At 59.7% G+C, this 12,339-nt stretch overlaps 1 protein-coding gene across 1 annotated transcript; it reads left to right on the top strand.

Moving 5' to 3' along the window:
* Window positions 1–788: 788 nt before the first annotated feature.
* Window positions 789–10,296, top strand: LOC134137629 (basic proline-rich protein-like). Its single transcript, XM_062570844.1, has 4 exons — window positions 789–829; window positions 6,192–6,315; window positions 8,272–8,419; window positions 8,957–10,296. Exons 1-4 carry the CDS (start codon window positions 789–791, stop codon window positions 9,592–9,594), a joined length of 951 nt encoding a protein of 316 aa, XP_062426828.1. The 3' UTR covers window positions 9,595–10,296.
* The last annotated feature ends 2,043 nt before the right edge of the window (window positions 10,297–12,339 follow it).

Here is a 12,339-nt window from a genome sequence, read left to right as displayed (position 1 = left end):
CTGCCGCGACCAGGAACGCGCTTCCTCCGCCCGTGCAAAGCAACCCGCGCGCCCGCTGAGCTCCCGTCGCGCCCGCGCGAGCCGAAAGCCGTCTCCCGCCGCCGCCGAGAGGCGGGCAGACACCCCCTCGGCCAGACACCCCCCCACGACGGATGGGCTGCTATCGCCGGATAAGAGCCGATAACGTTTCTAGGCAGGAGGGTATCAGAGCGACCGTTTTCTCCGCTTTCGCTCCGGGCGCCTCCCTTGCCCGCAGAGGAGCGAGGAGCCAACCGCAAAGGAAGTCCGACTTGCGGCCCGTGCTGACCCAAAGCCTGCTCTGATCTGGTTAGAAGATGTTCAGCATCAGGGAAGAAACTTCAGCACGTAGATCCTGCTTACAGGCCCAGGCCACATTAACACATCCCGAAAGCTTTCCTCTGCCAGCAAAAGAGGAAGCAGAGGAAGATGAGGAACCAGAGTATTAAAAAAATCAGCAAAATTTATGCTCACTTACAGTCATCACCAGCGGCAAACAGCACCGGGCTTGGTTCTCTGCCGGTTCAGAGGCGGCAAAGGCATCGGCTTGGGCGCCCACTGTGTCGAGGGCTACTCACGCACGGAGACTCCAGGGCTTCCTCCGGCCAGGAGCACCGGCTCTCTGCAATTAGGTCTGGGTATAAGGGAAAGGAAAGGCTCCTCCCTCGGAGGCCGGCGCTTCCTATATCCATGGCAGCACTTTACAACAATATGCGGCCTGCCCAAGGCAGCGGAGGGGGGAAGGAGCCGTTAAATAGGTATTTCCAGGCATGGAGATCCCCCGTTTCCGAGGCACGTACTTCACCTGCAGGTATTTTCCCATGCAAAAGCCCTGCTTTTGGAGAGGCGGCTGGGATAAGCGATTCCCAGTTTAACATTGCCAAGTTTTCTACCAACAAGGCATCAACCAGCCCCAAGTTTGCAGGCAAGAGAAAGGCAAGGCACCTTTGCCTTCTGAGCACCTTCTAAACAAATATTTATCTCTGCTTGTGAGCAGGCCACACCTGCCAAAATCCACAGCTATTCCCACTCCCCAAACTACCAAACATGTCTCCAAGGACCTAAAACAAAGGAGAAATCTAAACTGCTCAGCTCAAAGCAACATGCACTTAGCATGGCACGTATTAAGCACAGGGAGTATCCTGCAAGCGTCGTACAGAAAGTAAAAACATTAGCTCACTCTTATGCTCTACTGTATTTTTCACATCGAGTCACAGGACGATTACCTTATAAATTGCAAACGCACAGGCACCCCGATTGGGAGAAATGCTCCGAAAATTCAGCCGTATTGAGCAGATCCTTTTGCTAACTAATGTCTAGATAGGAAAAGCTAAAGAGCCGACCACAACGCCATCCCTGCCTGTTGACACTTCTGCACTGAGTTCTGGGCCATCAGTTATCTAAGTACTCGAGGGATTGCCACCTAACAGGTTGCTGCCCGATAATCTTGAAACACACACACTTTCTGCAGCCTCTCTTTAGAAATCTCTCCGCTTATTCCAAATTAACACCAAGTTTAACGAGAAGATGTTTTCCCATCAGCAGATGTCCTTAAACGCAGAACTCCGTATCCCGATTGGCATGCTTCTTCCTGAGGGATCCAGCACATCCAATATTATTTGTTTGGTACTAAAACAAATAGCAAGTATTTGTGCTGAAAGCCACTTCAGCTTGACTCCTGCCTGTTACTGTCCACTTCAACGCGTGGCACCGGTCACTGCCTTACTCCAACCTACGCTGGCCCTCACATTTCCCTACTTATTTTTCCAGCTCTCCTGATACTTCTGGAATACCTGCCTTTCCCCAGCAGAAATATTCCAACTGAAGACAAGGTTCGAAAGATTAAAAACCGCAACGCTCAGGGTGTTTCCTGAAACTCTGCGTCGTCCCATCATCATTTATGAAACATGGCGATGCCCAAGCCAATTTCGAGGCTGCTACTTTCATACAGAATCCTTAACACACTTATTTCTCACGCGGTTATGGATGAAGTTTAATCTTCTATTACAAAACCTGCCCAGCAGGTTAAGTCAGCAGTGGGAGACATCTCAGAAGTCACTCCTGCCCTACCAGGAGCTGTAAATTCAACGAAAGAAAATAACAGCAAACGCCAAGCAGCACTGACTTCTGAAGACTTGAACGCTTTCAACCAAGCTATTTGATTAAGCTTAAACTGAGCCAGACTCAGCAAGAGGAAAGACGTTGCCTGTGATCAAATACCCAGCACGCTGCCACCCTCCACTTGCTGCAACTTCGCCGCCGGTTGCTGTGGCAATGATAAACACAAGCTGCTATCGGGCCGCCAAAGTAACGTAGGAGCAGGTAAACTCGGCCCCCTCTTCCTCCGCCGTAACAGAAATCCGCAATAGAAGCACGAGGTGGAAACAGGCTGGGCGAGCAAACGCCAGACGCCAGGCCGGGGAGCTCCTCTGCGGGGCGCCGGGGCTACGGAAGGCTTGCAAGGAGAAAAGCCCCTCCGACGACTCCGAATTAGACACGCGGCGTTTCTAGCTGCAAACCTTCCTCTGCTGAATTTCAAACGAAAAGGCATTAATATGGTTATAAGGTGGCACTTAAGAAACAGTCCAAATCCTCCCTTCTGGCCCCTCCTGCCCCCGTTCCTCGGCAAGGCCGGCCGCCTTCTGAACGCTCGCAGTGGTCTGCTGCCGTGTCCGTCCAAGAACACACCGCAGAGAGAACATCAATCTTTATTAGTTACGTTGCTAAATGCACGTTATTAAAAATAGCCGTTTTCTAAATGCACGTTATTAAAAATAGCTGTTTATAAATCCTCTGTCTCTCTCTGCTTGTATATATAGCCAGATACACACACAAACAGAATATATTTAGAATTATGCTAACGGATCTCTAACACCAGACATTCCAAGACCGTCTATCCTTTTTGCCTTCCTTGACATGGTGCAAAGAAAATATTAAATTGCAAAGAGGGAAAAATAAGACAACAGAACTATCTGAAAGCGATTCTCTCCAAAGAGCAGGGATTTCTCAGCCGTTACAATAGCTCTGCGTTGGTAGAGGCTGCAAAGCGCTTGCTGGGGGCACTCACGCAGCAGCCCGTTTCTGATGCGCGTTTATTTGAACAGGTAACAGAAGTTTCTTTAAGTGATCCTGGGCGATGCACCACCTGAGTAGCCCAGAGCAGCTAAAATTTCTCATTTTTGAGAAAGCCACCTATTCGACAGGCAAATTTCCATATGAAAGCGTGCGGTGGCTCCAGCTTGATCCATCCCGTTCAGCTGCATCATTACATCTTCAGCTACTCTCTATTAGAGTAGCACCACTAATCTGCAGGCCAAAAATAGCCTGATTTGAAAACTAAAGGAGAAAATTATTCCCACTACGCGCCCTCTGCAAATCGCTGCAAAATCACAAAGTTCATTTTCCTATTTATAGGCATCTGAATCTGCAAAAAGCACAGGTGTATCAGCTACCTGAAGCTAAAATGTACTTTTTCTGTTTGTTTAATTTCCTCTGAAGTTGAAACACTGCAAATCTGCTCTGCCTGTGCTGCAGGCAGTGTTTCTGGGCCACAAGCAGATGGAAAGGGAGGAATGACAGAGCGGTGGGTGGAAGCTGCATAAGAACGCTGGGAAGAAGGACAAGCCCCGAGCCCAAAGGTCTCCTAGACCAGGAAAGAAAACAATAAAAATCCTTGAAGTTAGGTAGCAAAAGCAAGGGAAGGAAGACGTGTCTGCTAGCAACACTACAAAACTCAGGCTTCGTTTTTAGAGAACTGGGCAACGTCACCAAAAATGAAAACGCGTCAAGATGCGAGAAGGCAAGAGAAGAGTGCCGCAGGCACTGCACGGTATAAACGTTTCCTGATGGCGGGTGCAAAAATGGAAGTAAAACAGCTTTATTTAACTCTGTCCACCTCCTTCTTCACCACACTAATTATTCCTGGGACGCAGCAGCAAAATCCAGGCGGACTACCTAGTTAAAGAGCACTGCTACCCATCGAAACGTCCCTCTAGAAGTAGACTGTATGGAACCGATTCCAAGAAGTTCGGACGTAGCCAGGATTTTTCATAAGACGTCTCCAAAAAAAACGAATCCGAGCAAGAAAGCCGTCAAACTCACTGGTCGGCCACGCGAGCAGGCGAGATCTACACTCCCGCACTGGGGAGATCTACACTTCTCCGTTTTATATTGCCCCAAAAGACGGGCAAGGCACGCGGCTCCGGTACTGGTCTTTTGAACAGGCGGCAGGCTCAGCACTCAGCTACATGGTGGCAAATTCTGACACGTCAAGAGCTTTTTTCTGTAAATAAACTGGGTTTTCAGAGACGCATGTAACGTAGCGATTCTGAAGGGCGTAGCTTAAAAACCCTCCCGTACGCTGAGGCAGCGAGAGCCATGTTTCTCCCTCGCCGCTCTCCGTTTCGTGCCCTACGAGACCATCGTTAGCCTCTTTATTAAAGGGGAGAAGTGTGCAAAGGGAAACGCAGGTGTAAAAACAAGTCTTTCAGTTCCCTTATTGTCCCCCGATGCATTACAACAATGTACTCGAGGAAGCAAATTTGGGTATTTAGCCAGATCCACCTGTAATGTGTTTGCCAAGGACTTATGCCTTGTGCTGAGGATACTAAAGCCGCAGATAATTTTCCCTCGAGAAAAGCACAAAACAGAAGCCAGATGCCTACAGCAGAGGAAAAGAAAAAGCAATCAAATCCCCAAGCGATGCTCTCCCACAAACAATCGCCCAAGAGGCTCTACAACTGCAGCACTTATGAAATAATAATAATAACAGCCGACCAAAAAACCTAAAACTCCCCCAACATGTCAGCTTGAACGGGCCGCGGCTGCGAGCTTCCTACCGGTTTCCACAGAGCACAGACATGCTCCCAAGTGAAAAATCATCTGCGTTTCTTCCCTAGAAGAAAGAGAAGAGAAGGAAGCAGCTTCTGCGAGGTTGCATTTCCTCCTCTCGCAGTCTCTTCAAGCACAACACACAAACGTTTGGCAAGTAGGTCAAAGCCAGCACGGCGCAGCCCTACGGGAGCCGCGCGAGCTCACGTGCCGCCCGCCGTCGGCTCGCAACACGAGAGCCGTGCTCGCTGCCGGGCCGGCGGCCTTGCTCCACAGAGACAAGAGGAACAGGATTTCTTTCCTGCGAGGGAAACACAGCACTGGCACAGGTTGCCCAGAGAGGTTGTGGAGTCTCCATCCTTGGAGATGTTCGAAAGCCACCCAGACGCGGTCCAGGGCAACGTGCTCTAGGTGACCCTGCTTGAGCACGCAGGTTGGACTGGATGATCTCCAGAGGTCCCCTCCAACCTCAACCATTCTGTGACTTCCTGGTCACAAAACTTTGTAAAACAACTGGGACGCAGGTCAGGCGAAAGCTTGCTGGACTATCTTCACTGCGAGGGAAACTCCAGTAGACGCCATTAGCACATGTTCAAGTTCATTCCCTTGCCTACAGCTCCGCTACAGATTTAAAGCCCTCCGGGCCTGGCTTGACACCCTGTTCTCCAGCACGGGAGCTTGATGGGGCTTCAAAAAATAATTCAACCGGTGCTGGGACGTGCTAAGCGTCGCGTTTCCAAGACGCGGGCATTCAGACGAAGGGAGCTCGTTGGCCACCAGGTGCTCCAGGCCTCCGAAGATGGGCACCACTGCACTACCCAAAAAAATCCAGTCACAAAGCGCACGCTCCTAAATAAGGGGCGACGCTTGCTCGAACGAAGCGGCAAACATCGCTCAGGCGTACGACGAGTCAGCAGGGCTCTGAGATAGGGCGCGTGGAAACTGGGCGCCTAAAAATATCCAAAAACACCTCCTGATGGCTTCTGACAGGGACTTCCTGATGAAGTCCCACCCCGAACGGATACACTAAGAAAGCTTCCAAACGAGAGAGTTTAGTTAGAGGCACTTCTTTAAAATAAAGCGGTTAACCAAATTGCTCCAGTTTCTTTAAACCGATCGGGTTTGTGACACTTGGAGTTTTTTTTTTTTTTTTTGAAAAAAAAAACAACAAGCAGAGTTAGATCATTAATACACTTTTGAATTTTGAGCTTAACACGACGCTCTTATTTTGACGCCCAGTGTCACACGTTGCTCCAGCCCCTAGGACAAGGCTCGTTTCACTTTAAATTCATCTAAAATGTATAAACACCTAAATCGGACTAGAACTTTTGGTCTGGCGGCAGAGCCATCTTAAAGCAGCGCACCCAGCGAGGCGGCAACTCTCACCTAGCCAAACCTGCCCGGATTCGGGACGCCCGGGCAGCCGGAGGAGGCGACCGCGGCGGCGCTCCTCGCTCCCTCGCCCGCGTAAGCCCGGGGCGCCCCGCGCTTCGGCCCTCGCTCCTCCCGCCGCGCGCCAGCAGGAACGCAGCGGCGAGGCTCGGCAAAACCCGAGCCGAAACCCTCCGCGACGTCGCCAGCTCGAGGAGGCTCGAAGGCGGGCGGCGGCGGCAGCCCACAGGCAACTCGCGGCGCTTCGCTCAAAAGCTCTGCTGTCCTGGCCCAAAAGGTGCCATGTAAATAAATATATATATATTTTTTTTTCCTAATTTTGGCTCGGGTTCCGGTCCAAGCGCTGCGTCGGGGCGCGACGCGCCGGCCGCGAGCCTCCTTGCACGCCGGCGCGGGCCGGGCCGCCCGCCACCGACGCCGCGCGCGCAAAGTTTACCCAGCGCCCCGACCCCGCGGGGAGAGGGCGAGTCTCGAAAAGGCGCAAAATCCCGCTCGGCACACGGCGAGGGGGTGGCGCCGACCGTCCAAATAACGGTAAAGATTGACGATCGTTAATAAAAACGATAGAAAGGCGCTGCCAGCAACTATGCAGCGGCTTTCTGGGAGGCAGCGGTAAAACGGGCGGCCCCGGCGTGCCGCGCGGGCTGGGCGAAGGCCCCCGGCGCAGGGCGAGAGGCAGAAGGCGCCGGGCACCGGGGCGGTTGTGCCTCCGCTTCGGCGGCTCCTTCGTGGCGCGGGGAAGCGGGGCGCGAGCCCGGCCCGGCTGGGCCTCGGCGCGTCCCTGCGGGGAAGGGGACGTGGAGGAGGCCTGGGGGGGGGGGAGGCGGGGGGAGCGGAGGGAAGGAGGAGGTGGAAATAAAAATAAAATAAAAGGCAGCAACTCGCATCGAGTCCTCCACGGGGGAGGGGGGGGGGGGGAATGATTGAAAATATATATATGTAAAAGTGCGGAAAAATGGCCCCCTGGGGAAAACTGGGACACGTCCACAGCGCCCCCCCCCTCCTCCTCCGCCCCCTCTTCCTCCTCCTCCTCCTCCTCCTCGCCGAGGCCGGGCCGCGCTGGGCGCTCGGCTCGGCTCCCCCCCACCCCCCCGCGGCGGCGGCCCGGCCTGCGGCGCCCGGCGCCCGGGCGCGGCGCTCACGCGAGGCCGGGGATGCGCGGCCTAGGCGCGGCGGCGGGCGGCGGGCGGCGCAGGGCGGCCCGCGGGCCGCGCTTACTCGGCCGTGGGATGCTCCGGGTCGTAGAAATCGCCCATCTTCGGCCTCCCGCTCTCCATCGGCGGCGGCGGCGGCGGCGGCGGGGCCCGCGCAGCCCCCTCCCCGCAGGCAGGGCAGGGCCGCGCCGCGCCGCGCCGCGCCGCTCCGCCCTCCGCCGCCGCCTTCTCCTCCGCCTCCTCCTCCGCTCGGCTCCCGCCGCCGCCGCCGCCGTCTCACATCCCCTCGCCGCTCAGCAGCGGCCGCGGGCCGCCGCCGCCGCCGCCCGCCGGGGCCTCGCCAGCCGCGCCGCGCCGCGCCGCGCTGCCTCCCCCCGCCGCCCGGCCCGGCCCGGCCCGGCCCGGCCCCGCCCCGCGCACCGGGAGCCCCCCGGAACGGCACCCCGGGACCCCCCCCCGGCACCGGGACCCCCCCGGCACCGGGACCCCCCGGAACGGCACCCCGGGACCCCCCCGGCACCGGGACCCCCCGGAACGGCACCCCGGGACCCCCCCGGCACCGGGACCCCCCGGAACGGCACCCCGGGACCCCCCCCCCGGAACCAGGACCCACCCGGTATCTGCACCCCGGGACCCCCCCGGCACCGGGACCCCCCCGGAACGGCACCCCGGGACCCCCCCCGGCACCGGGACCCCCCCCGGCACCGGGACCCCCCCGGAACGGCACCCCGGGACCCCCCCCCGGCACCGGGACCCCCCCGGAACGGCACCCCGGGACCCCCCCGGCACCGGGACCCCCCGGAACGGCACCCCGGGACCCCCCCCGGCACCGGGACCCCCCCGGAACGGCACCCCGGGACCCCCCCCCCGGAACCAGGACCCACCCGGTATCCGCACCCCGGGACCCTCCCGGCACCGGGACCCCCCCCCCCGGCACCGGCAGACCGGGCCCTCCCCCCAGCACCGGGACCCCCCGGGATCCCCCCCCGGCACCGGGACCCCCCCCCGGAACCAGGACCCACCCGGTATCCGCACCCCGGGACCCCACCCCGGCACCGGGACCCCCCCCCCGGCACCAGCAGACCGGGCCCTCCCCCCAGCACCGGGACCCCCCGGGATCCCCCCCCGGCACCGGGACCCCCCCCCCAGTATCAGCACCCCAGGACCCCCCTGGGAATCGGCAACCTGGGACCCCTCAGGCACCAGGAACCCCCCCAGGCCCCCTCTGGGATCCCCCCCCCCGGTATCAGCACCCCAAGACCACGCCAGCTCTGGGACCCCCCCCAGCTGTTGGCACCTCGGGACCCCCCCAGCACCGGGACCCCCCAGGCCCCCTCTGGGATAGCGCCCCGGGAACTCCCCACCCCCGGGTATCAGCACCCTGGGACCCTGCCCCCAGCACCACGCCAGGACCCCCCAGGACCCCCCCAGTGCCAGACACTGGGATCTCCCCCAGGATCCCTCCCCAGCCCTGGGCCCCCCCCCAGGACCCTCCCCACCCCCAGACCCCTGCCCCCAGCACTGGCACCCTGAGACACTGGGACCCCCTGGATCCCATCCAGGACCTGGACACCAGCAGGCACTGGGCACCAGGACCTCGGACCCCCACTGGGATCTCAGCACCCCAGCACCCTCGCCAGGCGCCCGGCCCAGGGACACCAGCACCCCCAGGACTCCACCAGCAGCAGGACCTCAGCACGCCCAGATCCTCCGCTGGGACCTCAGCACCTCGAGGACCCCACCAGCGCTGCAACCTCGGCAACCTGCACCCAGCACCAGGACCCCCACTGGGCACTGGGATTTCGGCACCCTCTGGACCCCCACTGGGCTCCCAGCTCCAAGACACCAGCACCCCTGCAGCCTTCACCAGGTGCCCGGACCTGGGACACCAATGCCTCAGCACCCCCAGATCCTCCACTGGGACCTCAGCACCCCCAGGTCCCCCGCTGGGCACCAGGACCTTGGCATCTCCAGGACACCTACTGACCAACCAGCCATAGGATGCCAGGACCTCAGCACCTCCACTGGGACCTCAGCACCCCCAGGTCCCCCGCTGGGCACTAGGACCTTGGCATCTCCAGGACACCTACTGACCAACCAGCCATGGGACGCCAGGACCTCAGCACCTCCACTGGGACCTCAGCACCCCCAGGTCCCCCGCTGGGCACTAGGACCTTGGCATCTCCAGGACACCTACTGACCAACCAGCCATGGGACGCCAGGACCTCAGCACCTCCACTGGGACCTCAGCACCCCCGGAACCCCTGCTGGGCACCAGGACCTTGGCATCTCCAGGATACCCTCTGGCCACCCAACCCTGGGATACTGGGACCTCAGCACCTCCACGACCCCCACTGGGACCTCAGCACCCCCTGGACCCCCAGCAGGCCCCCAGCCCTGGACCCCCAGTATTCCCCCCACGCACCCAGCCCTGGGACACCAGCATCCTCCTCAGGACCCCCCTGGAATCCCCATCGTGCCCAGAGAGTGCTAAAAGAATGTCCTTTCCAAAGGCCGGAATATTTCACTTGCGTAATTCAAGCTAACGTTGATCAGGATGATCACCAAATTTTTAAATCTCACAGAGTTTCTCAGATTCACCGGCACCCAAAGCGCCCAGGACTCGTCTCAAGCTTCGGCGGCTCCAGTATGGTGCTTTCCAAGTCTTAGGATCTTTCTGAATTTGAGGAGGACAAGAAGAAAAAAATGGAAATAGAATAATATAACTTGCTAAGATAACATAATAAGAAAAATTTTAAAGTTTCTATAGCTGTTCTGCTTTTGAGCAGGTGGCCGCAGCAAAGCAAGCTGCCACGCGGGAGGCTCGACTTAAAATGACATTCGCGGGGTAAAAAAAAAAAATAGAGATTTTTTTCCCCCCTCCAGACTTGGGCCCGTCAAGTTGAAGCCGACGGTGCGGACACCACCGCGGGGAGCTGGCGCGGGGGCGGCCGAGCGGTTACACCGGTGCCTTCGCCCCGGCTAAAAACTCCCCGCGGGAGGAGAAGGCAGTCGGCGTTAACGGGCAGGGGCGGAGGTGAAGCGCGCTCTGGACGTGCGCAGCGACCTCTTTACAAAGCTTTTCAGACGAGGGACTGTACTCCGCAGGCCAGGCGGACGCGCAGGCGTGCGGCACCCGTCACCACCCAGGTGCAATTAATTGGCCGCGATGAAAGATCAAATAATTAGGCGGTGGGAAACGAGTGTCGGGTGCCCGCGGGCGCTGCGGCGAGCGCGCGGGTGCTGTGGGTGCAGCAGCTTTTTCTAAAAAGAAATACGGGACTTTCTTCCCACGTGTGCCCGGATAAATCAGGGGCAACTCCCCTCCGCGCCAGGGAGGGGGCGGCAAGCTGGGAGAGGAGATTCAAGGCACGGCGAGCGCGGGCGCTGCGGAGTGCTCGCGGCGCGGCTGCGCGTCCCGACGCCTCGGCCGGCCCCCGGCCTCGACTCTTCCAACTCTCCGAGCGCTTTTGAGAGCTCTCAGGGCCCCGGGACCCGCAACGAAGTGACCTGCGCCCGCAGCGATCCCTGAAAGCGCATCAGACCGCTGGGCGCTCGCCGCTCGGGCGAGCGGCGCCCCAGAGCCGGGGCGAGAGGACGGATCGCCGCAGCAGCCGTCGCTGCTGCCCGGCGCGAAACAGGCCGGAGGAGCGGGAACACGCACCCGGCTCCTACGGACCGGGCTGGGCCGCGCTCGCGCCGCCGGAGCATCTCTCATCCCACGCGAGATCGGCGCTGCGGGGGGCGAGGGAGGGGAAGGGGAGATCCCCGCTCCCAGCCACCCCGTTACGATCCCCCCCCCCCCGCCCCGAACGGCAGCCGCGAGGTCCGTCGGCTCCTGACGCTCAGCAGCACCGCGGCCGGCGCTCAGCTGCAGGACCTCCTGCGGCATCGCTCGCCGCAGAGGCAGAGCAAGAAAAAACACCCGGTACTGGCAGCATTATTCGTGACTGGGAGACCTTTATTCCTTGCCCGGAGACCAGAAGCGGAAACCCCAAGGAAGCGACGGCGTCAGCCCGGCCCAGGCGGGTAGGACAGCCGTTCCCGCGTCCAGCTGCCCCGTCTCGGCCGCGGGAGGCAGGTCCCCGCGCGCCGGGCCTCAGGGCGAGCGGAGGCCCAGCCAGCCGCCGAGCGCACCGTTAGCACGGGCGGGGAACGTCTTCCTTCTCCAGGCTCTCGCGACGCCACGGAGCCGGGGCGCAGCAGCCCCTCGCCGACTGTGCCACCCGCGGCAGCAGGCAGCGAGAGCGCGAGCGACGGGCCAGAGCAGCGCCCGCCGCCGCGGCGCCCGGGGGCCACGGCCGCGAGGAAGCGCACCTCCGGCAGGCTTTCGGCACGCTCTGCTCCCCGGGCGAAGGCTACAGCAGCCCGGTGAAGCAGCACTCGCTGCTCTGGTGCTTTCCAGCTGCTGGGCGCTGTGATCTGGGTCTGACTCTCCCTCCCGGAGAACGCCGGGCGGGCGCTGACCCGGTCTCCTGTTGGGGCTGTACCGCACTGGAGCGGGGCAGTCTACACAGATCAATACTGCGGTAAGTAATACTGGGCAACCGATAGAAACGCTCTCCGGCCCCTCTCCCCAGGACGCGCCGTGGGGGCAACAGGACCCCTTTTACTCGCCGGGGTCGCTCGGATCCGGAGGATACAGGAGGAAGGGGATCTCGCCCAGAGAGGAGATCTGGCTTCTTGAGACCCAGCCTGAGAGCATCACACTAGCAATGATGCAACCTGATGTTGTTGCAGCTGCCAAGGCTGGAGCAAGCCCAGGAGGGCTTCACCTCCGGCGTCTGCAAGGCACAAGCCTCTAACACGTCTCTCTGCCACAGCACTGCATTTCCCAGGAACCCTCAGAGAAAGGAGCCCTTCTGTTCAAACTCCCTAGCTTGCTTCCTGTCTGAACAACTGTTTTGATTAGCCGTAACTCTCAGTCTAGCCGTACAAAAGCAAG

This window comes from Rhea pennata, chromosome 2 (assembly GCF_028389875.1).
Source record: "Rhea pennata isolate bPtePen1 chromosome 2, bPtePen1.pri, whole genome shotgun sequence".
NCBI lineage: Eukaryota > Metazoa > Chordata > Aves > Rheiformes > Rheidae > Rhea > Rhea pennata.
The sequence above is the reverse complement of the archived record's forward strand: the minus strand, read 5'-3'. Positions and strand labels throughout refer to the sequence as shown.

Coding starts and splice junctions, on each gene's coding strand:
- LOC134137629 (XM_062570844.1), top strand. CDS start 789: ATGGAGATCCCCCGTTTCCGAGGCACGTACTTCACCTGCAG. Junction 830..6,191: donor GGCACGTACTTCACCTGCAG/GTATTTTCCCAT, acceptor GTCTGGCGGCAG/AGCCATCTTAAAGCAGCGCA. Junction 8,420..8,956: donor CCGGAACCAGGACCCACCCG/GTATCCGCACCC, acceptor GATCCCATCCAG/GACCTGGACACCAGCAGGCA.